The 27,536-nt window shown below is 45.7% G+C and overlaps 1 protein-coding gene across 3 annotated transcripts in view; it reads left to right on the top strand.

Annotated features, from left to right (window-relative positions):
• The window catches only part of SH2D4A (SH2 domain containing 4A), a 196,993-nt gene extending 169,809 nt beyond the window's left edge, over window positions 1-27,184 (top strand). For all 3 annotated transcript variants that reach the window (XM_063919989.1, XM_063919991.1, XM_063919990.1), the window contains 4 exons: window positions 431-635; window positions 4,732-4,871; window positions 24,707-24,927; window positions 26,681-27,184. In XM_063919989.1, coding sequence (XP_063776059.1) covers window positions 431-635; window positions 4,732-4,871; window positions 24,707-24,927; window positions 26,681-26,773 — 659 coding nt within the window. In that variant the 3' untranslated portion in view covers window positions 26,774-27,184. The remainder of the gene's footprint in view (window positions 1-430; window positions 636-4,731; window positions 4,872-24,706; window positions 24,928-26,680) is intronic.
• Window positions 27,185-27,536: the final 352 nt, after the last annotated feature.

Genomic DNA, 27,536 nt, shown 5'->3' with positions numbered 1-27,536 from the left:
TACGGCAGACGGGCGCCCGGCGGCGTGGGGGAGGTGACAGGGGGAGTGAAGTTTCTTCACTCCCCCCGGCGCCATAGCAATGCATGGTAATATGGACAATCTCGTCCATATTGGCCTGCACATTGGCCTGCATGCATAAGCTACGGGGCACCAACTATGAACGAGCGCGGGGCCGCGCATCGTTCATCGTTGGTGCCTACACACTGCACGATATGAACGAGTTCTCGTTCATTAATGAACGTTCATATCGTGCAGTGTTATCTGCCAGTGTGTGGGGCCCTTTAGTGTATCTTATGCAGTCCTATCCAAATGGCATACAGAATTTATTCCAAAGTGATCATGTATAATACGTTTGTTTGCTCTGAGGTTCTTACAACTTGTTTGCATTACAAAGGAACCATACATTCCTAACTTTATTTTATTTTTCCAGTAAGAAAATCCAAGGCAGCTGATGAAAGGCGGCGGTCTATGGCCAAGCAGGCCCGCGATGACTATAAGCGGCTATCAATGCAGGCTATAGAAAGAGGTAGCGTGGCTGAAAAGGCAAAAAATTTTGGAACAGAAATTAAACGACCCCCTCTACCACCAAAGCCAAAAGTAACAACATCAGTAAACAGCAACTGTGCGATCAGCAGGTATAAATGCTTACCACAAACATAAATCTGTAGAAAATAGAGGCTCCTGAAAGTGCAGTCATTTTTGGTGAATATCGTAAAGTGCAATATTTCTGCGCACCAGTAATTAAGTGCAAATAGGCTTATCTGACAACAGTCTTTTGGGTCCCTTAGCCCCTGATGAAGTTCTTTGTTGACTGGAACAAAATGTATTGGGCCTTTATGCCTGTTTTTTTGGGTGGCGTAACTGGATCTACCACTGGAATTGAAGACCTTGAGGACTTATCTCAAATACACTGGGATTCACTTTGGATATAATTTTTGTTTTGATGGTCATAAGTACACTGTTGTGGGTTCCTCTTTCTCCATTCTCTGACCCAAAAGATAAGCTTCCTAAAATGACTGCACTATAATGTGGCTCCTACTCTTTTCTACATATTACTATACCAGCCTGAGCAACTGGTTCCTTTGGGAAGGCTGATCACTTTGTTTACATGAACAATTGTCCTACACCTTTGTATTATGTAAGAACACTGATGTTACACAAGGGCTGATTATGTAGTTTACCGTAAATTGTTACAATATATATCTGACATAGGTGGAGAGAAAGTACTAGTCAATCAGCTCCTAACTGCCATGTCTGAGGTTGTGTTTGACAATTATGAGCTGATTGGCTGGTATTTTCTCTCTCTCTACTATCACTCCAAAGTTTAGTACATCTCTTCCATAGTCCTAGTGTTGAAGCGCATAGGGACTTGGGGTGGTATACTTCTAGTATAAAGCTCTGATGTCTGTGTTCCATTATGCTGCTGAAGCCATATTTTACTGTCTGATTGTGTTGGAGATTCAATGTGTTGATACAGTTGTGTTTTATATTTAAACTGCTAAATAAAAAAAATGTTTTTAATGCACTGTGAATCGCCCTCTTTTGTTGATGTTTTTGCAGGATTTATATTTATATGTATTTTTCTTAATAAACCTCATATCATTTATTTTTATTCATGGAGAAAAGTGTGGCTTGTTCAGAAGGTGACCACACACTGGCTGAACCTTCCACTCAAATTGAGTAACAGGATTATTATTCAGTTTGATGCCAGAACGGGATTAGGTGTGGCGGTTCCTCTTTGGTAGAGCAACCAGATCATTTTCTGCTTCATTGCAGTCTTGTCAAGGTCTGCAAGTGACAGTCACCTTCCGCCTGGATTTACCATCACACCTGATGATGATACAGTTGATTCTATAGGAACCTTATCTTGCATTATGGCTATCTTTGAGTCATATACACTGATACTGGGCTAGTTGGCGTATATACAATACAATACAATATCACAGCATATGTGGCTAGATTAAGAAAGACAAGACAGAAGTTATATAGACATTCCACAAACTGCTCCATTAATAACGCAAAATGTTTTTATCTGAATAATTGCAGAGAAAACACTTGACTACACAGTAATCTAAATTCTTAGCACCCTAAATATTTACGTCAAACTATATCTTAGTATTCAAGGAAACTCATTGGCACCCATAAAGCTCAGCACATTTTTCTGGCATGTGTAAGCATTCCAGTGGTCTGATGTGTTACAGGTTGTTCCATCCCGCCATGATAAATCTGAAGATACTTGAATAAACATGCCTTAAAATCTCTTATATTGTTTATGCTGAATAAAAACGAGTAGGAATTACAGAGAGCCCCCAGTTGTAACCACCAACTAAAGCTGGCTTCAGATAAAAGCACCAAATCCACCACAAAAAGCCCCATGCCTGCAGAGCTGGATTAAGGCTTTGGGGTCCTGGGGCACTTAAGACTGGGGGCCCTAAAGAGCATAAATTGGGACATGGGAAACGGGTTCTCATACACAAGCCTTTGGTTCACACATGTCCCCATATCATGTCACACTAGAGGTGTGTAAATCTCTTCCCTAGCCTCACACAGCCAATGAGCGATTTCCCTTCCTACCTGTCCCCCCAGAAATGCAGGACAGTCCCAACAAAATCTGGGTGGTTGAGGGGCTATGCATACATTCATACGGCGGGATGTATCAAGCATCGCATTTTGTATGTGATACATCCCACCACTTACCATGGCGGCGTTTATTAACGCTGTATGCATGAAGATTTGTGGTTATTTACACAAAGGATAGCTCTTCCTATAAGAGCTGTCCTTTGCAAAATGACGATATTCGGGTTTATGACCTGAGATTCTTACTGCACATACAAGATTGCAGGTGGATGGGTTGGGTTTGTGTGTCCGACGGCAGGATCCCGACTTTCATTTGGCCAGGATGGGGGGGTTTGGGCGAATGCAGCGAAGCCCCTTGCGGCTTGCTGACCGTCTGGCTATTCCCCGTTCGGGATCCCGGCGCTGGTCACATAACCACATCCCAGGTGGATGCTGGGAGGGATTCTATTGCATCCCTTTTGGGGATTTATGCGGAAAGAAGCCCATAGGCTTCTATAGGCAACGCCATCTGATTCTCCCTTAGGAATTAATCCTCCTTTTTCTCTTTCTCCTTACAGGGTACACTTACTGTTTGTAGTAGCGCCTCCATCCTCTCCTCTCTTTCCCATGCTGCAGGCCTGGCACTGGCTGTTATGTAGCTCTGCCCCGCTGCTTTGACTCCATCTCCCTTTCAGTCTCCTTCAGTTTGAAGTTTTGTAGTGAAGCCCAGCTGCACTGGAGCTGTGGTCAATGGCCTGGGTGGTCCCCTGAGAGAGGAGGGCCTAGGGTGACATGCTCCCTAATCCAGCTATACATGTCTACCACGTGGTCCTGTGTCCAGCATAACGTCATCCTGTCCGCCACATGCAGCCTGATGTACACCTTAAAAAGCTCTAATCTAAGTTTATCAATTTTATGCCAACCACAGTCTGGTGCCCACCCTATCAGTCTCATACACCATAGTCAAATGCGAAGGGGGGGGGGGGGGGGGGGGGGGGGCGACGACCTTGGTCCAGTTTCCCAGAAACGTCCTTGGCTCAGATCATAACCACAGCAGTAGTGTACAATATGATTTTACTAGAGCTGCAGTCACAACATGCAGTATAATGACACGGAACTGCGGAACATGCCCAGTATAGACCTTAATATAGACCATTTATAGTGTTACTTATTTATACTGTTACAGTATACCAATATGAAACAATGCCACACTACCACATCTAAAGGCTTATCAGGAACGCTGACCATGCATATGTCTGATTATACACTGCTTGTTGTATGAGGCAGAGGCAGACTATAGCTCGTTATGTGCTAATCATGCTGTCGTCATGAGCTGGCCACACTCACCCTAAAATCAAGCATTTGGAACCCACCTCCTCTAGAAATCTGTTTGCCGCTCAGTCTTATGCCTACTATAAAGTATACAGTTTTAGTCTTCAAACTGCATAGTCCAATGACCGCATGTGCCCATTGTAGTCACACTTAAATGCTGGCGCTGTAGAATACTATAACAGACGGTGACATAGGAGATTGTGAATATCTTCCAAACGGCAGGTGTACCTTACGTTCCTGCTAGATTTGGGATGGAAGGCTTTGTGTTAACTTTAGCTTCATTGGAGTTCCCTGCATTTACCCTCACAGCAGGGGTGTTTCTACAGAGGAAGAGGCCCGTGTGTACCTCAGGGTGGGCCCCCTCCTCTGCACGGCGCTGTAGACTCCGGCATTGTGCTGGAGTCTACTGCGCATGTGCAGGTCTCCGGAAACATGGCGCCTGCCATGATCCGGAGACCAATTTGGCTACCGCGCATGCTCAGCGGCCATTTTGGCTGCGATTTCCGACGCAATCACAGTTCCCGGCGCTGGACTCCGGAAAGGTAAGTATTAGAATGGGTGCGGTGTGGGCCCCCCCTGGGCCTAGGGGCCCGTGTGCACCGCACACACTGCACCCATTATAGAAACGCCAATGTCTCACAGCTTGCTTTGGTTACAAGTTGGCTGTTATAAGTATAATGGAACTGTAACTATAATAAGTAAACTCAATTCTTGTGACATTCTCTATTCAATCAGTGTAAAAAATAATAATTCCTTAGCATCGTATACATGTGATACATGTGTAATTGAGAGCATTAGTTCGACATACTGTATGCTAATAGGTTGTGCTTTCATGTAATTCAGATCTGAGAGGAGACAGGGCATAAGAAGACTAAACTCCAGCTGCACTCGTGAGAACATCATCAAATGGTATAAAGAAGAGCAGCTTCCTGTGCTGGCAGGATGGGACAGATCTGGAACCCACATTGCCCCATGGTTTCACGGTGAGCACTAGAGAATTGTTTGGTACTAACAACATACTTTACATGCAAGTTTGCTGTGCCAAGAGCCAAGTAGGTTGATACAATAAATGTAAGAGCAGAAAATATTGGCATACCAAAAATGTAAAGAAAAGAGAGGCATACAGTAGCTATAGGGGTTTCAGTAGTGACAATTGTAACAGGGACATTGGATCTAACACAATTGTTGAAAGCAGGTATTACACAAGTGTATAGGTCATTCAGAGTGGAATTCCATATCAATAAAAGTTCCAGTAGATAATGTTACTTAACCACTTAACTGACGATTTGTTTCCCCAAAAACCGCTCCGAAATTGTCGGGTTTTACCCTTTCCCATTGGCTGCAGCTGCTGGGTGGGGGGTCCTGCCGTGGTTACTGATCAGCAATGATCGGCAACACTGAGGGGAGGGTGCAGGGAGGCAGAGGGACCTTCTGAGCGCAGCAGCGGAGGGATGTTTCTCTTCCCTGCCGCTACTAACACTGTTTATCTGACTGGTCGCATCCTGTGCGACCAGATCAGATAAGACACTGCCTGGTGTGGTCGCATCTGATGTCACCATGCCAGGCAGTTGTTATTTTAATGTCAGTGAAGTTGTATCTACATCGACCATGTAAAGGTGAACAGTCATTAGGTTAACATGTAAAAGATACAAATGGTCAACAGATATATGGTTGACACACCATTGGTCGACTGTTGTGGAAGATGTGGACCTCCTCCTATGTGATAAAAAATGTTAGGTAGTGTAGTGTAATCTATGTGACAAACATGTGACCAACGTAACATTTATAGGTACCTCCTATTGAATAACTTGGTGGTGGTGCTCCCAAGAGTCAAACAGGTTTCATGAAAAAATTGAGATAAAGGAGGTGATACACATCATTACTGCATTATTGCCCAGTGTCTCTCGTTAAATTGAACAACATGAAATGTATGTCTCAACACTTCATGAGATAATTTATGAAACTTATTGATTTCCTGTATTAATTATTTGGATATAAATAACATCTTCGCCTATGTTCATAGTTAAATGTTAATTATTATTCTACATATTCTTTGTATTGGATAAGCAACATAGCCACAATATAACGTGATTAACAGGACAGTGACACTGTCCAAGAGTCGGAATCATAACTATTTCTGCCTAACAAACCTAATCTTTTTTATTTATATTGTTTCCATTTAATGTGAATTTCTCAGTAATTTACTGTTATTGTTCAAAATACAACCTTTTTGTTTATTTTGAACTGTTCGTATTATTTTGGGACGACACTTTGATATATACATATCTTTTAAAGAATACCAATAAAATGTATTTTTAATTGATCAATAAAGAGTGCCCCAGAAAAAGAGTCATCTTCTCTGTCCCAATTTTTTTCATGACACTATTGGTCGACACAGCTTTTTTTTTTTTTTGGGGGGGGGGGGGGGAGAGGGTGGTGGTGAGGGGGAGGGGTTATCTTTTCCATACTTTACCATCCACGTGGACTACGATTTGGTATAGTAACCTGTGCTGAGTGCAGTGGTATCTTAGATTGCCATGTGGGGGGACTGGATACATTAATTGGGGTAACACGTGGTTTGACCGTGAAAATGACACCAATAAAATGTAATACTGTTGAGTTGACATTTTGCCATGTCAACCCTTTCATGAGTCTACCTTTTCTCTGACGTCCTAGTGGATGCTGGGAACTCCGTAAGGACCATGGGGAATAGCGGCTCCGCAGGAGACTGGGCACAACTAAAAGAAAGCTTTTAGACTACCTGGTGTGCACTGGCTCCTCCCACTATGACCCTCCTCCAAGCCCCAGTTAGATTTCTGTGTCCGGCCGAGCTGGATGCACACTAGGGGCTCTCCTGAGCTCCTAGAAAGAAAGTTTATTTTAGGTTTTTTATTTTACAGTGAGACCTGCTGGCAACAGGCTCACTGCATCGAGGGACTAAGGGGAGAAGAAGCGAACCTACCTGCTTGCAGCTAGCTTGGGCTTCTTAGGCTACTGGACACCATTAGCTCCAGAGGGATCGACCGCATGGAACTGGCCTTGGTGTTCGTTCCCGGAGCCGCGCCGCCGTCCCCCTTAAAGAGCCAGAAGAAAGAAGAGGTCCGGAAAATCGGCGGCAGAAGACATCAGTCTTCACCAAGGTAGCGCACAGCACTGCAGCTGTGCGCCATTGCTCCTCATACACACTTCACACTCCGGTCACTGAGGGTGCAGGGCGCTGGGGGGGGCGCCCTGAGCAGTAATAAAAACACCTTGGCTGGCAAATATATCACAATATATAGCCCCAGAGGCTATATATGTGATAAATACCCCTGCCAGAATCCATAAAAAAGCGGGAGAAAAGTCCGCGAAAAAGGGGCGGAGCTATCTCCCTCAGCACACTGGCGCCATTTTCTCTTCACAGTGCAGCTGGAAGACAGCTCCCCAGGCTCTCCCCTGTAGTTTGCAGGCTCAAAGGGTTAAAAAGAGAGGGGGGGCACTAAATTTAGGCGCAATATTGTATATACAAGCAGCTATTGGGAAAAATTCACTCAATATAGTGTTAATCCCTAAATTATATAGCGCTCTGGTGTGTGCTGGCATACTCTCTCTCTGTCTCCCCAAAGGGCTGTGTGGGGTCCTGTCCTCAGTCAGAGCATTCCCTGTGTGTGTGCGGTGTGTCGGTACGGCTGTGTCGACACGTTTGATGAGGAGGCTTATGTGGTGGCAGAGCAGATGCCGATAAATGTGATGTCGCCCCCTGTGGGGCCGACACCAGAGTGGATGGATAGGTGGAAGGTATAAACCGAAAGTGTCAACTCCTTACATAAAAGGCTGGATGACGTAACAGCTGTGGGACAGCCGGCTTCTCAGCCGCGCCTGCCCAGGCGTCTCAAAGGCCATCAGGGGCTCAAAAACGCCCGCTCCCTCAGATGGCAGACACAGATGTCGACACGGAGTCTGACTCCAGTGTCGACGAGGTTGAGACATATACACAATCCACTAGGAACATCCGTTACATGATCCCGGCAATAAAAAATGTGTTACACATTTCTGACATTAACCCGAGTACCACTAAAAAGGGGTTTTATGTGTGGGGAGAAAAAGCAGGCAGTGTTTTGTTCCCCCATCAAATGAGTGAATGAAGTGTGAAAAAGCGTGGGTCCCCCCGATAAGAAACTGGTAATTTCTAAAAAGTTACTGATGGCGTACCCTTTCCCGCCAGAAGATAAGTTACGCTGGGAGATATCCCCTAGGGTGGATAAGGCGCTCACACGTTTGTCAAAAAAGGTGGCACTGCCGTCTTAGGATACGGCCACTTTGAAGGTACCTGCTGATAAAAAGCAGGAGGCTATCCTGAAGTCTGTATTTACACACTCCGGTACTAGACTGAGACCTGCAGATAGTGCTGCTGCAGCGTGGTCTGTGACCCTGTCAAACAGGGATACTATTTTGCGAACATAAGAGCATATTAAAGACGTCGTCTTATATATGAGGGATGCACAGAGGGATATTTTGCCGGCTGGCATCCAGAATTAATGCAATGTCCATTCTGTCAGGAGGGTATTAGAGACCCGACACTGGACAGGTGATGCTGACTTTAAAAGGCACATAGAGCCTTATAAGGGTGAGGAATTGTTTGGGGATGGTCTCTGGGACCTCGTATCCACAGCAACAGCTGGGAAGAAATTTTTTTACCTCAGGTTTCCTCACAGCCTAAGAAAGCACTGTATTATCAGGTACAGTCCTTTCGGCTTCAGAAAAGCAAGCGGGTCAAAGGCGCTTCCTTTCTGCACAGAGACGAGGGAAGAGGGAAAAAGCTGCACCAGTCAGCCAGTTCCCAGAATCAAAATTCTTCCCCCGCTTCCTCTGAGTCCACCGCATGACGCGGGGGCTCCACAGGCGTAGCCAGTTACGGTGGGGGGCCGCCTCAAAAATTTCAGCGATCAGTGGGCTCGCTCACAGGTGGATCCCTGGATCCTTCAAGTAGTATCTCAGGGGTACAAGCTGGAATTCGAGGCGTCTCCCCCCCGCCGTTTCCTCAAATCTGCCTTGCCGACAACTCCCTCAGGCAGGGAGGCTGTGCTAGAGGCAATTCACAAGCTGTATTCCCAGCAGGTGATAGTCAAGTTGCCCCTACTTCAACAAGGACGGGGTTACTATTCCACACTGTTTGTGGTACCGAAACCGGACGGTTCGGTGAGACCCATTTTAAATTTGAAGTCCTTGAACACGTACATAAAAAAATTCAAGTTCAAGATGGAATCGCTCAGGGCGGTTATTGCAAGCCTGGAGGAGGGGGATTACATGGTATCCCTGGACATCAAGGATGCTTACCTACATGTCCCCATTTACCATCCTCACCAGGAGTACCTCTGATTTGTGGTACAGGATTGCCATTACCAATTCCAAACACTGCCGTTTGGACTGTCCACGGCACCGAGGGTCTTTACCAAGGTAATGGCAGAAATGATGATACTCCTTCGAAAAAAGGGAGTTTTAATTATCCCGTACTTGGACGATCTCCTTATAAAGGCGAGGTCCAAGGAGCAGTTGTTGGTCGGAGTAGCACTATCTCGGGAAGTGCTACAACAGCACGGATGGATTCTATACATTCCAAAGTCACAGCTGGTTCCTACCACACGCCTACTGTTCCGGGGGATGGTTCTGGACACAGAACAGAAAAAAAGTATTTCTCCCGCAGGAGAAAGCCAAGGAGCTGTCATCTCTAGTCAGAGACCTCCTGAAACCAAAACAGGTATCACTGCACACGAGTCCTGGGAAAAATGATAGCTTCTTACGAAGCAGAATTCCATTCGGCAGGTTCCATGCAAGAACCTTTCAGTGGGACCTCTTTGACAAGTGGTCGGGATCGCATCTTCAGATGCATCGGCTGATAACCCTGTCTCCAAGGACCAGGGTATCTCTACTGTGGTGGCTGCAGTGTGCTCATCTTCAAGAGGGCCGCAGATTCGGCATACAGGACTGGGTCCTGGTAACCACGGATGCCAGCCTTCGAGGCTGGGGGCAGTCACACAGGGAAGAAATTTCCAAGGACTTTGGTCAAGTCAGGAGTCGTCCCTACACATAAATATTCTGGAACTGAGGGCCATTTACAATGCCCTAAGTCTGGCAAGGCCTCTGCTTCAAAACCAGCCGGTACTGATCCAATCAGACAACATCACGGCAGTCGCCCATGTAAACCGACAGGGCGGCACAAGAAGCAGGATGGCAATGGCAGAAGCCACAAGGATTCTCCGATGGGCGGAAAATCACGTCTTAGCACTGTCAGCAGTGTTCATTCCGGGAGTGGTCAACTGGGAAGCAGACTTCCTCAGCAGACACGACCTACACCGGGAGAGTGGGGACTTCATCCAGAAGTCTTCCAACTGTTGGTAAACTGTTGGGAAAGACCACAGGTGGACATGATAGCGTCCCGCCTAAACAAAAAACTAGATATTCCGCCAGGTCAAGGGACCCTCAGGCGATAGCTGTGGACGCTCTAGTGACACCGTGGGTGTACCAGTCGGTTTATGTATTCCCTCCTCTGCCTCTCATACCAAAGGTACTGAGAATAATAAGAAAACGAGGAGTAAGAACGATACTCGTGGTTCCTGATGGGCCAAGACGAGCTTGGTACCCAGAACTTCAAGAAATGATATCAGAGGACCCATGGCCTCTACCGCTCAGACAGGATCTGCTACAGCAGGGGCCCTGTCTGTTCCAAGACTTACCGCGGCTGCGTTTGACGGCATGGCGGTTGAATTCCGGATCCTAAAGGAAAAGGGCATTCCGGAGGAAGTCATTCCTACGCTGATAAAAGCCAGGAAAGAAGTAACCGCAAACCATATGTTGCGTGGTGTGAGGCCAGGAAGGCCCCAACAGAGGAATTTCAGCTGGGTCGTTTTCTGCACTTCCTACAGTCAGGAGTGACTATGGGCCTAAACTTGGGTTCCATTAAGGTCCAGATTTCGGCTCTGTCGATTCTCTTCCAGAAAGAACTGGCTTCACTGCCTGGAGTTCAGACATTTGTAAAGGGAGTGCTACATATTCAGCCCCCTTTTGTGCCTCCTGTGGCACCTTGGGATCTCAACGTGGTGTTGAGTTTCCTAAAATCACATTGGTGTGAGCCACTTAAAACTGTGGATTTGAAATATCTCACGTGGAAAGTGGTCATGTTATTGGCCTTGGCTTCGGCCAGGCGTGTGTCAGAATTGGCGGCTTTGTCATGTAAAAGCCCTTATCTGATTTTCCATATGGATAGGGCAGAATTGAGGACTCGTCCCCAGTTTCTCCCTAAGGTGGTATCAGCTTTTCACTTGAACCAACCTATTGTAGTGCCTGCGGCTACTAGGGACTTGAAAGATTCCAAGTTACTGGACGTAGTCAGGGCCTTAAAAATTTATATTTCCAGGACGGCTGGAGTCAGGAAAATTGACTCGCTTTTTATCCTGTAGGCACCCAACAAAATAGGTGCTCCTGCTTCTTAGCAGACTATTGCTCGCTGAATTTGTAGCACAATTTAGCAGGAGCATTCTGCGGCTGGATTGCCGCATCCTAAATCAGTAAAAGCCCATTCCACGAGGAAAGTGGGCTCATCTTGGGCGGCTGCCCGAGGGGTCTCGGCTTTACAACTTTGCCGAGCTGCAACTTGGTCAGGGGCAAACACGTTTGCAAAATTCTACAAATTTGATACCCTGGCTGAGGAGGACCTTGAGTTCTCTCATTCGGTGCTGCAGAGTCATCCGCACTCTCCCGCCCGTTTGGGAGCTTTGGTATAATCCCCATGGTCCTTACGGAGTTCCCAGCATCCACTAGGACGTCAGAGAAAATAAGATTTTTACTCACCGGTAAATCTATTTCTCGTAGTCCATAGTGGATGCTGGGCGCCCATCCCAAGTGCGGATTGTCTGCAATATTTGTATGTAGTTATTGCCTAACTAAGGGTTATTGTTGAGCCATCTGTTGAGAGGCTCCGTTATATTTCAGAAAAAAACAGAAAACACCTGCGCTCTGTTGTTAGTAGGGGTATATCCCTCTATTCTCTACAATAATAATCAAACACTTGAAAAATGAAAAAATGAATATAAAAATATAAAAGGACGGTAGGTTTTAGGTTGAATTAATATATATTTAATAAGATTGTTATCTAAAAACATATAAGATGTCTGGCATATAAAATCAACTCAAACAACTCAATTCATGGGTCACAAGACATTCACTAATCCCCTTAGGAGAAATATATCATACCCCAGGCTAGGATTCTCTCCAGATTATGGTCCACAAGTAAGTTGTAGGTGAGTAGCAGCTTTGGTAAGTCCCTTTTTTAAGCACACCGTGCAAGCTTTTTCATGCGGATAGGGATTTCTCCAATCTCACCATAAGAGGTAGGGTCCAAAGTGGAGAGTCCAATTGGTGCCGTCCGGGTAAAGTGTGAAGAAAAGTTCTCCAATTTTGAAGAGGGGATATTTAGTAAAAATGTCCAACAGTGTTGTCTCAACGCGTTTCGCTGGTGTTAGCTGCCAGCTTCCTCAGGAGTGATTCACTCCTGAGGAAGCTGGCAGCTAACACCAGCGAAACGCGTTGAGACGACACTGTTGGACATTTTCACTAAATATCCCCTCTTCAAAATTGGAGAACTTTTCTTCACACTTTACCCGGACGGCACCAATTGGACTCTCCACTTTGGACCCTACCTCTTATGGTGAGATTGGAGAAATCCCTATCCGCATGAAAAAGCTTGCACGGTGTGCTTAAAAAAGGGACTTACCAAAGCTGCTACTCACCTACAATTTACTTGTGAACCATAATCTGGAGAGAATCCTAGCCTGGGGTATGATATATTTCTCCTAAGGGGATTAGTGAATGTCTTGTGACCCATGAATTGAGTTGTTTGAGTTGATTTTATATGCCAGACATCTTATATGTTTTTAGATAACAATCTTATTAAATATATATTAATTCAACCTAAAACCTACCGTCCTTTTATATTTTTATATTCATTTTTTCATTTTTCAAGTGTTTGATTATTATTGTAGAGAATAGAGGGATATACCCCTACTAACAACAGAGCGCAGGTGTTTTCTGTTTTTTTCTGTGACAACATATATTGGGGATTACCACCCCCTACACCAGCGGCTATTGACAGCGCCCTCCATCTGTATTTCTTGTATCAGTTATATTTCATACTGTTAACTGGGTATAGTATCACAAGTTATACGGTGTGATTGGTGTGGCTGGTATGAGTCTTACCCGGGATTCAAAATCCTTCCTTATTGTGTCAGCTCTTCCGGGCACAGTATCCTAACTGAGGCTTGGAGGAGGGTCATAGTGGGAGGAGCCAGTGCACACCAGGTAGTCTAAAAGCTTTCTTTTAGTTGTGCCCAGTCTCCTGCGGAGCCGCTATTCCCCATGGTCCTTACGGAGTTCCCAGCATCCACTACGGACTACGAGAAATAGATTTACCGGTGAGTAAAATCTTATTTTTACCCTGTCGACCTGTCCTACTGGCTACTTTTTGTCAAGTTGACATTTTGACCGTGTCGACCATATGCATGTCGACCATCATTGGTCGACCGAATGAGAGACCTTTGTCATGTAGATCTGATGATCCATACCCCTGTGAATTAGGGATATGCTGTGTACACCCAAGCTACGCTCTAACCAGGCAATAGTCTGGAGCACCACAATTATGGCTTAATAGTTACTATACCTCATTATAATTATGTGACATAAGAAATACTAGACTGTTCTAATTAATCATGTCAAGTAAGTTATGTGTCACGGTTACTCAGCTCATTGGCTCTTCCCATTCATTGTTGTGAGTGCTCCTTCCATTCTGTAAAGTCATCAATAGAAGGTAGAGTACCTGTCTGCGCTGGACGTATGGCTGTGCCAAACCTGGTAATATTATTGTTTTCTAAGTTTACCAGTTATGCACTAAAGATATAATACAAATTTTGACAATTTTGCAGTGATTTAATAATGAAACTTCACCATCTATATATATTAGCTTAGTGTTCCTATGTTTGTTGCTTTGTTAATATTTATTCAGTTATTTATTTAGTTTATAGTCTGACTACTCTTTCGTGCACTTCATCTAGGTCGCCCACTGCAGAACTAATGTAGGACACTGCCACAATGTCTGCAACTTGCCATTTATAAATGCAATATTGTATGCGGATATCAGGAGTGTACTTCATGAAAATGTCCTGCATAGTGCGCATTCATTTAATGTGGTAATTCATAGTGCAGTACTCGCAGCTTATTCCGCCCAGGCCAAAGCGCGGTTTTGCTATTTTTAAGTTTGTAAAATATGAAACATACTAATAGCAAGCTAATGGAATGAAAGAAAGAAAAAGCATGATGTGTGAAACGACTCAAACCCCATTTGTAAATTGGGTAACTTGCTGTGATGCAAAACTTCAGGCGTGTGTCAAGCACAATAGAAACCATTGTTGAATGTAAAAACACATGGATGTGAGGGGTGACACATGCTGTTGGAGCTATCTCACCTAGCAGAGTGGGTTCAAGTTGTTATTTGAAACAAAAACAAAAAGTGTCACAAGCACCATATTGCAAAAATAGTTGATCCAGGAGTTTTCCGCATTGGTTAAATCAGGAGGGTGTGACTGCTACTCAGCACTGGGCCTGTGTGCTCTAGTAGAGGAAACCTGCTTGTTTTTTGGGCTCACTGTAGCAAAACCATAGGCACACATATGGGGGTTCTTCTTGACAAGTGGCTCAAACAATGACAATAATAGCATTGGTATATAATACTATTACTAGTGCTGCCGCCACATCATGCAGTTTCAGGGAAAGAGCAGAGCTGTTGCACATGCCCAATGGTAGCACTTTCTTCTACCAAGTTTGCGGTGTGTGTGGCTCTGAATCCTCAATCGAAGCACTAGACCAGGGAGTAGCTACCAGAAAGAAAAGACAGGAGCCTTACCAGGAGGTGGAAGAATGTGTGCTTAGAAAATGTAATACTGGTTCTAATATGTTTGTGTTAGAGATGAGCGGGTTCGGTTTCTCTGAATCCGAACCCGCCCGAACTTCATGGTTTTTTTCACGGGTCCGAGCAGACTCGGATCCTCCCGCCTTGCTCGGTTAACCCGAGCGCGCCCGAACGTCATCATGACGCTGTCGGATTCTCGCGAGACTCGGATTCTATATAAGGAGCCGCGCGTCGCCGCCATTTTCACACGTGCATTGAGATTGATAGTGAGAGGACGTGGCTGGCGTCCTCTCCATTTAGATTATAAGAGAGAGAGATTTACTGGAGCTTAGGACTAGGAGGAGTACTGTAGAAGTGTAGAGAGTGCAGAGAGTTTACTAGTGAGTGACCACCAGACAGTGCAGTTTATTTAATATATCCGTTCTCTGCCTGAAAAAAGCGATACACACAGTGACTCAGTCACATACCATATCTGTGTGCACTGCTCAGGCTCAGCCCAGTGTGCTGCATCATCTATATATATTATATATCTGTCTGACTGCTCAGCTCACACAGCTTATAATTGTGGGGGAGACTGGGGAGCACTGCAGTGCCAGTTATAGGTTATAGCAGGAGCCAGGAGTACATAATATTATATTAAAATTAAACAGTGCACACTTTTGCTGCAGGAGTGCCACTGCCAGTGTGACTGACCAGTGACCTGACCACACTGACCACCAGTATAGTTAGTAGTATACTTATATTGTGATTGCCTGAAAAAGTTAAACACTCGTCGTGTGACTTCACTTGTGTGTTGTTGTTTTTTTTATTCTATAAAAATAAAACTCATTCTGCTGACAGACAGTGTCCAGCAGGTCCGTCATTATATAATATATACCTGTCCGGCTGCAGTAGTGATATATATATATTTTTTATATCATTTATCATCCAGTCGCAGCAGACACAGTACGGTAGTTCACGGCTGTGGCTACCTCTGTGTCTGCACTCGGCAGGCAGTCCGTCCATAATTGTATACCACCTAACCGTGGTTTTTTTTTCTTCTTTATACATACATACTACTACGACATCTCTTTATCAACCAGTCTATATTAGCAGCAGACACAGTACAGTACGGTAGTTCACGGCTGTGGCTACCTCTGTGTCTGCACTCGGCAGGCAGTCCGTCCATAATTGTATACCACCTAACCGTGGTTTTTTTTTCTTTCTTCTTTATACATACATAGTTACATAGACATCTCTTTATCAACCAGTCTATATTAGCAGCAGACACAGTACAGTACGGTAGTTCACGGCTGTGGCTACCTCTGTGTCTGCACTCGGCAGGCAGTCCGTCCATAATTGTATACCACCTAACCGTGGTTTTTTTTTCTTTCTTCTTTATACATACATAGTTACATAGACATCTCTTTATCAACCAGTCTATATTAGCAGCAGACACAGTACAGTACGGTAGTTCACGGCTGTGGCTACCTCTGTGTCTGCACTCGGCAGGCAGTCCGTCCATAATTGTATACCACCTAACCGTGGTTTTTTTTTCTTTCTTCTTTATACATACATACTACTACGACATCTCTTTATCAACCAGTCTATATTATTAGCAGCAGACACAGTACAGTACGGTAGTTCACGGCTGTGGCTACCTCTGTGTCTGCACTCGGCAGTCCGTCCGTCCATAATTGTATACCACCTAACCGTGGTTTTTTTTTCTTTCTTCTTTATACATACATAGTTACATAGACATCTCTTTATCAACCAGTCTATATTAGCAGCAGACACAGTACAGTACGGTAGTTCACGGCTGTGGCTACCTCTGTGTCTGCACTCGGCAGGCAGTCCATAATTGTATACTAGTATCCATCTCCATTGTTTACCTGAGGTGCCTTTTAGTTGTGCCTATTAAAATATGGAGAACAAAAATGTTGAGGTTCCAAAATTAGGGAAAGATCAAGATCCACTTCCACCTCGTGCTGAAGCTGCTGCCACTAGTCATGGCCGAGACGATGAAATGCCAGCAACGTCGTCTGCCAAGGCCGATGCCCAATGTCATAGTACAGAGCATGTCAAATCCAAAACACCAAATATCAGAAAAAAAAGGACTCCAAAACCTAAAATAAAATTGTCGGAGGAGAAGCGTAAACTTGCCAATATGCCATTTACGACACGGAGTGGCAAGGAACAGCTGAGGCCCTGGCCTATGTTCATGGCTAGTGGTTCAGCTTCACATGAGGATGGAAGCACTCAGCCTCTCGCTAGAAAAATGAAAAGACTCAAGCTGGCTAAAGCAGCACAGCAAAGAACTGTGCATTCTTCGAAATCCCAAATCCACAAGGAGAGTCCAATTGTGTCGGTTGCGATGCCTGACCTTCCCAACACTGGACGTGAAGAGCATGCGCCTTCCACCATTTGCACACCCCCTGCAAGTGCTGGAAGGAGCACCCGCAGTCCAGTTCCTGATAGTCAGATTGAAGATGTCAGTGTTGAAGTACACCAGGATGAGGAGGATATGGGTGTTGCTGGCGCTGGGGAGGAAATTGACCAGGAGGATTCTGATGGTGAGGTGGTTTGTTTAAGTCAGGCACCCGGGGAGACACCTGTTGTCCGTGGGAGGAATATGGCCGTTGACATGCCAGGTGAAAATACCAAAAAAATCAGCTCTTCGGTGTGGAGGTATTTCACCAGAAATGCGGACAACAGGTGTCAAGCCGTGTGTTCCCTTTGTCAAGCTGTAATAAGTAGGGGTAAGGACGTTAACCACCTCGGAACATCCTCCCTTATACGTCACCTGCAGCGCATTCATAATAAGTCAGTGACAAGTTCAAAAACTTTGGGTGACAGCGGAAGCAGTCCACTGACCAGTAAATCCCTTCCTCTTGTAACCAAGCTCACGCAAACCACCCCACCAACTCCCTCAGTGTCAATTTCCTCCTTCCCCAGGAATGCCAATAGTCCTGCAGGCCATGTCACTGGTAATTCTGACGATTCCTCTCCTGCCTGGGATTCCTCCGATGCATCCTTGCGTGTAACGCCTACTGCTGCTGGCGCTGCTGTTGTTGCTGCTGGGAGTCGATGGTCATCCCAGAGGGGAAGTCGTAAGCCCACTTGTACTACTTCCAGTAAGCAATTGACTGTTCAACAGTCCTTTGCGAGGAAGATGAAATATCACAGCAGTCATCCTGCTGCAAAGCGGATAACTGAGGCCTTGACAACTATGTTGGTGTTAGACGTGCGTCCGGTATCCGCCGTTAGTTCACAGGGAACTAGACAATTTATTGAGGCAGTGTGCCCCCGTTACCAAATACCATCTAGGTTCCACTTCTCTAGGCAGGCGATACCGAGAATGTACACGGACGTCAGAAAAAGACTCACCAGTGTCCTAAAAAATGCAGTTGTACCCAATGTCCACTTAACCACGGACATGTGGACAAGTGGAGCAGGGCAGGGTCAGGACTATATGACTGTGACAGCCCACTGGGTAGATGTATGGACTCCCGCCGCAAGAACAGCAGCGGCGGCACCAGTAGCAGCATCTCGCAAACGCCAACTCTTTCCTAGGCAGGCTACGCTTTGTATCACCGGTTTCCAGAATACGCACACAGCTGAAAACCTCTTACGGCAACTGAGGAAGATCATCGCGGAATGGCTTACCCCAATTGGACTCTCCTGTGGATTTGTGGCATCGGACAACGCCAGCAATATTGTGTGTGCATTAAATATGGGCAAATTCCAGCACGTCCCATGTTTTGCACATACCTTGAATTTGGTGGTGCAGAATTTTTAAAAAAACGACAGGGGCGTGCAAGAGATGCTGTCGGTGGCCAGAAGAATTGCGGGACACTTTCGGCGTACAGGCACCACGTACAGAAGACTGGAGCACCACCAAAAACTACTGAACCTGCCCTGCCATCATCTGAAGCAAGAAGTGGTAACGAGGTGGAATTCAACCCTCTATATGCTTCAGAGGTTGGAGGAGCAGCAAAAGGCCATTCAAGCCTATACAATTGAGCACGATATAGTAGGTGGAATGCACCTGTCTCAAGCGCAGTGGAGAATGATTTCAACGTTGTGCAAGGTTCTGATGCCCTTTGAACTTGCCACACGTGAAGTCAGTTCAGACACTGCCAGCCTGAGTCAGGTCATTCCCCTCATCAGGCTTTTGCAGAAGAAGCTGGAGACATTGAAGGAGGAGCTAACACGGAGCGATTCCGCTAGGCATGTGGGACTTGTGGATGGAGCCCTTAATTCGCTTAACAAGGATTCACGGGTGGTCAATCTGTTGAAATCAGAGCACTACATTTTGGCCACCGTGCTCGATCCTAGATTTAAAGCCTACCTTGGATCTCTCTTTCCGGCAGACACAAGTCTGCTGGGGCTGAAAGACCTGCTGGTGACAAAATTGTCAAGTCAAGCGGAACGCGACCTGTCAACATCTCCTCCTTCACATTCTCCCGCAACTGGGGGTGCGAGGAAAAGGCTCAGAATTCCGAGCCCACCCGCTGGCGGTGATGCAGGGCAGTCTGGAGCGACTGCTGATGCTGACATCTGGTCCGGACTGAAGGACCTGACAACGATTACGGACATGTCGTCTACTGTCACTGCATATGATTCTCTCAACATTGATAGAATGGTGGAGGATTATATGAGTGACCGCATCCAAGTAGGCACGTCACACAGTCCGTACTTATACTGGCAGGAAAAAGAGGCAATTTGGAGGCCCTTGCACAAACTGGCTTTATTCTACCTAAGTTGCCCTCCCACAAGTGTGTACTCCGAAAGAGTGTTTAGTGCCGCCGCTCACCTTGTCAGCAATCGGCGTACGAGGTTACATCCAGAAAATGTGGAGAAGATGATGTTCATTAAAATGAATTATAATCAATTCCTCCGCGGAGACATTGACCAGCAGCAATTGCCTCCACAAAGTACACAGGGAGCTGAGATGGTGGATTCCAGTGGGGACGAATTGATAATCTGTGAGGAGGGGGATGTACACGGTGATATATCGGAGGGTGATGATGAGGTGGACATCTTGCCTCTGTAGAGCCAGTTTGTGCAAGGAGAGATTAATTGCTTCTTTTTTGGGGGGGGTCCAAACCAACCCGTCATATCAGTCACAGTCGTGTGGCAGACCCTGTCACTGAAATGATGGGTTGGTTAAAGTGTGCATGTCCTGTTTTGTTTATACAACATAAGGGTGGGTGGGAGGGCCCAAGGACAATTCCATCTTGCACCTCTTTTTTCTTTTCTTTTTCTTTGCATCATGTGCTGATTGGGGAGGGTTTTTTGGAAGGGACATCCTGCGTGACACTGCAGTGCCACTCCTAAATGGGCCCGGTGTTTGTGTCGGCCACTAGGGTCGCTAATCTTACTCACACAGTCAGCTACCTCATTGCGCCTCTTTTTTTCTTTGCGTCATGTGCTGTTTGGGGAGGGTTTTTTGGAAGGGACATCCTGCGTGACACTGCAGTGCCACTCCTAGATGGGCCCGGTGTTTGTGTCGGCCACTAGGGTCGCTAATCTTACTCACACAGCTACCTCATTGCGCCTCTTTTTTTCTTTGCGTCATGTGCTGTTTGGGGAGGGTTTTTTGGAAGGGACATCCTGCGTGACACTGCAGTGCCACTCCTAGATGGGCCCGGTGTTTGTGTCGGCCACTAGGGTCGCTAATCTTACTCACACAGCTACCTCATTGCGCCTCTTTTTTTCTTTGCGTCATGTGCTGTTTGGGGAGGGTTTTTTGGAAGGGCCATCCTGCGTGACACTGCAGTGCCACTCCTAGATGGGCCCGGTGTTTGTGTCGGCCACTAGGGTCGCTAATCTTACTCACACAGCTACCTCATTGCGCCTCTTTTTTTCTTTGCGTCATGTGCTGTTTGGGGAGGGTTTTTTGGAAGGGACATCCTGCGTGACACTGCAGTGCCACTCCTAGATGGGCCCGGTGTTTGTGTCGGCCACTAGGGTCGCTTATCTTACTCACACAGCGACCTCGGTGCAAATTTTAGGACTAAAAATAATATTGTGAGGTGTGAGGTATTCAGAATAGACTGAAAATGAGTGTAAATTATGGTTTTTGAGGTTAATAATACTTTGGGATCAAAATGACCCCCAAATTCTATGATTTAAGCTGTTTTTTAGTGTTTTTTGAAAAAAACACCCGAATCCAAAACACACCCGAATCCGACAAAAAAAATTCGGTGAGGTTTTGCCAAAACGCGTTCGAACCCAAAACACGGCCGCGGATCCGAACCCAAAACCAAAACACAAAACCCGAAAAATTTCAGGCGCTCATCTCTAGTTTGTGTGTTTATTTATTGCGGTATCTTTTACCTTTTCCTGACCACTTATCTTATTTACATTATCTACATATGTTTAATACAGCCTATATCCTAGAACATCTATTGTGTTAAATATTAATTCTGTATTGCATACAGTATCCAGTGTATAAAAATTCCAATGTTTACATTAATGTCCATGTTCGTTACTAGGCTCTTCTACCGCTCTTTCAGACTCCTGAACTTGCTCCAATGTTCCGCAGAGTGGGAGATTGTGTACTGCATTTGGAAACCACCCTCTAGAAATCTGTTTTTACCACTGGTAACGAGTTTGGCGCTCTATGGGGGTAATTCAGAGTTGATCGCAGCAGCAAATTTGCTAGCAGTTGGGCAAAACCATGTGCACTGCAGGGGGGGGGCAGATGTAACATGTGCAGAGAGCGTTAGATTTGGGTGGGTTATATTGTTTTTGTGCAGGGTAAATACTGGCTGCTTAATTTCTACACTGCAATTTAGATTTCAGTTTGAACACACCCCACCCAAATCTAACTCTCTCTGCACATGTTACCCCCCCCCCCCCCCCCCCCCCCCCCGCTCCTTGCAGTGCACATGGTTTTGGTCAACTGCTAACAAATTTGCTGCTGCGTTCAACTCGGAATTAGGCCCTATATGCCCAGCAGTTTTGTGCTATGACACTCTCAAGGGGCCCTACATTAAGCAGCTATTGGACAATTACCCGTTCTTCCGTTACCTAAGTTAGGGGATTGGAAAATCCAACATGGTGGAAAGCCTCGATTTTCTAATTCCAACCAAAAATTAACGGGATCAGCAAGTCATGCTGTTTTTTGACGATTCCCCGACAGATCGCCGACCATCAATGTCCAGGGATTGGCATTAGCAGAACTGGGAATCGAGCCGTAAATGTATGGCCAGTATTACCATCTCCCTATTAATAGCTTAGCGTGGGTGGTCTTCTGTATGCCGAATGTTGGGATCCCGGCGCACAGTATACCGGCGCCGGAATCCCGACACACGGCATACCGACAACTATTCTCCCTCGTGGGGGTCCACGACCCCCCTGGAGGGAGAATAAAATAGTGCGTAGCGCGCCACCGTGCCCGTAGCGTGGCGAGCGCAGCGAGCCCGCAAGGGGCTCCTTTGCGCTCGCCACGCTGTCGGTATGCCGGCGGTCGGGCTCCCGGCGCCGGTATGCTGGTCGCCGGGAGCCCGAGCGCCGGCATACCATACTACACCCGCTTAGCGTATGTTGCTGTGAAAACCAAGCGATAATGCTTCAGTGGTAAACAGCCCAGGCTGCATGGCACTGTGTTAATTCAGTTATTGGATGGTGGGCACTTATGTATTTGTCTGGGTATCCGTTCACATGGTCGACCATGTTATGGTCGACAGTCATTAGGTTGACCACTATTGGTCGACATTGACATGGTCGACATGGACACATGGTCGACACATGAAAGGTCGACACGTGAAAAGGTCGACATGGGTTTTTTAACTTTTTTTTCTTTTGGGGAACTTTTCCATACTTTACGATCCACATGGACTACGATTGGAACGGTAAAGTGTGCCGAGCGAAGCGGTAGCGGAGCGAAGGCACCATGCCCGAAGCATGGCGAGCGAAGCGGTGCACTAATTGGGGTTCCCAGTCACTTTACGCAAAAAACGACACCAAAAAAAGTTAAAAAACTCAGGTCGACCTTTTCACGTGTCGACCCATCATGTGTCGACAATTTTCGTGTGTCGACCATGTGTCCATGTCGACCATGTCAATGTCGACCAATAGTGGTCGACCTAATGACTGTCGACCATTCATACCGGAACCATTTGTCTGATAGAATGCCATTGATTTGATCTGTTAAACCTGTTAGATGCTATCTTTTTAACCATGCAAATGGCCAAAACTGCATGTGTGTTTGAGGTTTCAAAAGCAGTACAACCCAGAGGTTCCTTGAGATTTCAGTCTCCCAATTGCAAGTTGGATGTGAAAACTGCATCCAAGATGTGGAACTTTAGAAACTGCACATAAAATCGTTGGATTTTCTATTTGGACACAGGCAGGCACACAGGGGTGGAAAAATGGCAGGCAGACTTCTAATTCTGTCAATGTATGAGGACATTTGTGTGTCATTGTGTAAGTACAATATACTTTCTGCTAAATATATCACAGACTAGAGAGGCCAATACAGAATTAAGTAAAACAGGCCCAGCACAATGACCTCGAACTGTAGCTTGCAATAGCCTTGAAAAAGTATGAAATTCATTTTTGTTTGACTTTACAACCGCTAAGCTAGTAACTAAAGTTTGAAGTTCGATTTTATCACAAATATTGAACTTTAGTTGTAAAGCGCAATGGAATTTGCTTTGCTATAAAAGAAACTGTTAATAAAAGTTTAAATTGTCTTTTTGCAATTTGCTGACACCTTGTTGAAGAACAGACAGAGGAGCTCCGTACACTTTCATCTCATACAAACTCGACTGTTCAATTCAAAAGAAAATGTGATGGGTGTCTTTTTATTTAAATATGTAAAGAGTAACTTCCCCTACCACAGTATCTATTAACCAAGCAGTACAATCAGCTGATGACAGCCTTTCTCCCTGTAACCTAGAGGTTATTGTTTGCACGGGTATGGGACTCAGGGTCGACATCAATTAGGTCGACACCCATTGGTCGACAGTGGCTAGGTCGACACTAGAAATAGGTTGGCACGGCCATTAGGTCAACATGAACAAGGTCAACATGAAAAAAGCTCGGCATGAGTTTTTTATGTTTTATTTGGTGTCGTTTTCTCCATCAAGTGACCAGGAACCCCAATTAGTGCACCATGTCCCCTTGCATGGCTCGCTTCGCTCGCCATGCTGCGGGCAAGGTGCCTCGCTTCGCTCGGCACAGGTTACCGTTCCCAAACGTAGTCCACGTGGATTGTAAAGTATGAAAAAGTTTTTTTTTTAAATGTGAAAAACTTATGTCAACCTTTTTTTTCATGTCGACCTATTTCTAGCATCGACTTAGCCACTGTCGACTCATGGGTGTCGACCTAATTGGTGCCAGAGTCCGAATACCGATTGCACTCGGGTGACTCACACAAGGTGGGGCATTGATTTTATTTGCACAGATAACAAACAGTATTAATTGTTGCAAAATACAGTAATTATATTCACTACTATGAATGCTGTCGGAGAAATCCGTTACGTAAACAGTGCGATCTTATGGGTAGACACTGTAACACATTATCAGATTATCTCATTCCTGTTTGTGGAATTATATAACATGGACATTATTAGAATGTGACATTGATTAGCAATGTGCACGGACTAGTGTCATTCAAGCTGTTTGTAAACCAGAAAATAGCCATGGGTATATTTGTTGTCCTCAAGCAAAGGAAACGTAAACCTAATGAATAAATACATGTGTACTGTAATTAGGAATGATCATGATGTTTAATAGGTATGTGCTATTGTGCTTCACAGATCTACCTGTCAGCCTTTATGTTCTTAAGAAACAGTTCTTCACCAGATTGGATGACATCATCAGTTAATTTGCATTCATTACAATATAGGCAATGTTATAGACCTTTTTTCTCATGTTTACTGTCACCAGGCATCATATCTAGACCAGAGTCAGAAGACATATTAAAGAGCCATGTACCAGGGAGCTTCCTGATCCGTGTGAGTGAGAAGATCCATGGGTATGTCCTCACCTACCGCCATGAAGATGAATGTATGCACTTCCTCATAGACGCTTCTGGCACTTCGTGCAGCTTCCTGGGAGTAGACCAGCTGCAGCATGCAACTCTGGCTGACCTCGTTGAGTATCACAAGGTAGCACAAGTGTAATACCCATTTACTGTTTGCAGAGCTCCCTGTACAGGTCTGTTCATATCTTTTGGCTTAATACTTTTACTGCAAACACTGGTTATTATTGGAGCTGGACTTGTTATGGGATATTTCCCTCTCGTTTTTTTAACAATATTGTTTAGGTTTATAACTGCCACTTGTGAAATGATGATTTTTATTATGGTGTATTGTAATGTTTTATATGATTTAGTGCGTGTGCGCACCCAGGGAGCCCAGTGAGATGCTGAAAGCTGCGATCGCCTCTGCCTGATTGACAGGCAGTAGCGGGGCGGGAGGTGGCGTTAGAACGCCGTTGGTGGGGTGCGGTCCGGACAACGCAGGCGTTTCCGGACTGTTGCGAGGGCGGGCCGCGGCGGCTATGTGACGTCATACACAGGCGCTCTGACCCGGGATGCGATGGGCAGCTCCCTGCCAGAGCGCATGAGCTGTGCAGGCAGGGAGCTACTCACCGGGTGCAAAAGCACTTTTGCACCAGTGCGGGGGGGGGGGGGGGGGGGGGAGTAGGGGCAGAGCCAGACATGTGGGGCGGACTAGCCCTGTGCTGTGCAGCCCCTCGTTTGTCTGAGAAAATTATCAGATCTGAATTAGGCCCCAAAATCGCCACTTTGTAAATTTGTGTGCCTATGGTAACGAATTCGATTGTAAAGTCCACTTGAGCAGTATCTGTTATCAATGTTTTAATGCTATATAAAGGATAATAATACCATACTCCCCAACTGTCCCAATTTTGTCTCGACAGTCCAGTTTTTTGCCCACTGTATTGCTGTCCCACCCACAGACCACAGTGTCCTGTGGTGGGGGGAGTTGGGGGGGCCCCCTTTAACTTGCTAGAACAGCAGTGAATGGCACAGTGTCTATGGGTCTATGGGAGAGGGATCGGGGGCATGGTCAGCAGCTCACAGAGCACTGGACGTGCCCTTAAAGTGATGAAAACGTGGCTTGTAATCACGGCACTTCCCGTGAGGCCGCACCCCCTGATTTCTGCCCCTCTTCGAATAATAATAATAATAATAATAATGTATCTAGTATCTGCGTAACAAGGTGCCTTGAATCCAGGTTTCATTAGAACAACTACAGGAAACACTACTTATTAAACTGTTTACAAAGGCCGTGGCACTGTGATATACAATTGTCTGTTACATACTGTACAGTATGTAGTGCATTGGTGTATCTATAATGGGTGCAGTGTGTGCGGGGCACATGGGTCCAGTGGGGCCCACCCCGCACACATTTGTTTAATACTTACCTCTCTGGAGTCCCCCGTCAGAGCCATCCCTTCTCGGCAGCGCAATAGAGTCTGAACACTAGGGGAAACAAACTCTATTGCGCCTGCTGAAAACTACGGAAAGATGGCACTGCAGCCATTTTTCCGGAGTTTCGTGCATGCACATTAGGAAAATCTTCGGGAAAATGGGCGCTCCACCGTGTTCATGGGGGTTTGCGCATGCGCAATAGAGTCTGTGCTCAGACTCTATTGGCGCTGTGGAGAAGAATGGCACCACCGGCGGACTTAAGTATTAAAACCTGTGCATCAGTCAGAGTGGAGGGGGCCCCTGATGCAGAAGGCTGCACACGGGCCTCCTCCTCTCTTAAAACGCCCCTGATGTAGTGTATGTGCAGTAAGTAACCTGAGAGCGTGTTATCTAGATGAAGTTGCTTTCAAAAGACCTGGGAAATTTCCAACATTATTTAACTTCCTTGTTTGTTTTTTTGACAGATTGAGCCCATTACTTCACTGGGGAAGGAGCTGCTCCTGTACCCATGTGGCCAGCGGGAAAATACCTGTGACTACACTGAACTCATGGAGTGACGACCTTCACTTATCCTGAAATAACACACTGCCTAGAAGAACAAAACTAACTCTTTACTGCACGTTGCTAGTCATAGTGCCAGGAACATGACACCTTTTTTTCAGTTGACCGGCAAAACGTTATGAAATCAGATCTCCAGTCATATAAATCCCAGTCTGGAAACATGGGATAGGACGAATGTGTAGAAACAGACTTGCAGATGACTAACATATGTTCATATCATGCAAAGTGTGTGGCTTGGAAGGGACCCAGGCTCCGGTCTTATTATTTTAGGATAGACACATTTAAAGAGATGTTGAAAACCACAAGTCATAAATTACTGGAACTGTCTGCAGTACATTGTGATGAAATGTTTGAGTTATATGTTTTATGATACACGACAATTGGTCATTAAAATGACATTGACATATTGTGTTGTTTATATCAACCCTGAATCAGAATCTGCTAGCAGTATTGTATTTACAGTATCTAAGTAATATAGCACAGTAAGGGGGTCATTCAGGGGCGGATGCAAGTGGCGGTTGTACACATATTGGCCCTCATTCCGAGTTGATCGCAGCAGTTCATCGCATCGCAAACGGCAAAAAAATCGCAAACTGCGCATGCGCGAAAGCAGAAATGCGCGTGCGCAAAGGGAGCGAAACGACGCTTGTGCAAAATTACTAACTGAAAATCAGCTCGTACTACATCACTGAAAACAGGGAGTGGCAGAGGCTCGGCTTCGCTATCTAACGAAATGGGCGTGAAAGTGGGCGGCTAGTG

Source organism: Pseudophryne corroboree, chromosome 1 (assembly GCF_028390025.1).
Source record: "Pseudophryne corroboree isolate aPseCor3 chromosome 1, aPseCor3.hap2, whole genome shotgun sequence".
Lineage (NCBI taxonomy): Eukaryota > Metazoa > Chordata > Amphibia > Anura > Myobatrachidae > Pseudophryne > Pseudophryne corroboree.
The sequence above is the reverse complement of the archived record's forward strand: the minus strand, read 5'-3'. Positions and strand labels throughout refer to the sequence as shown.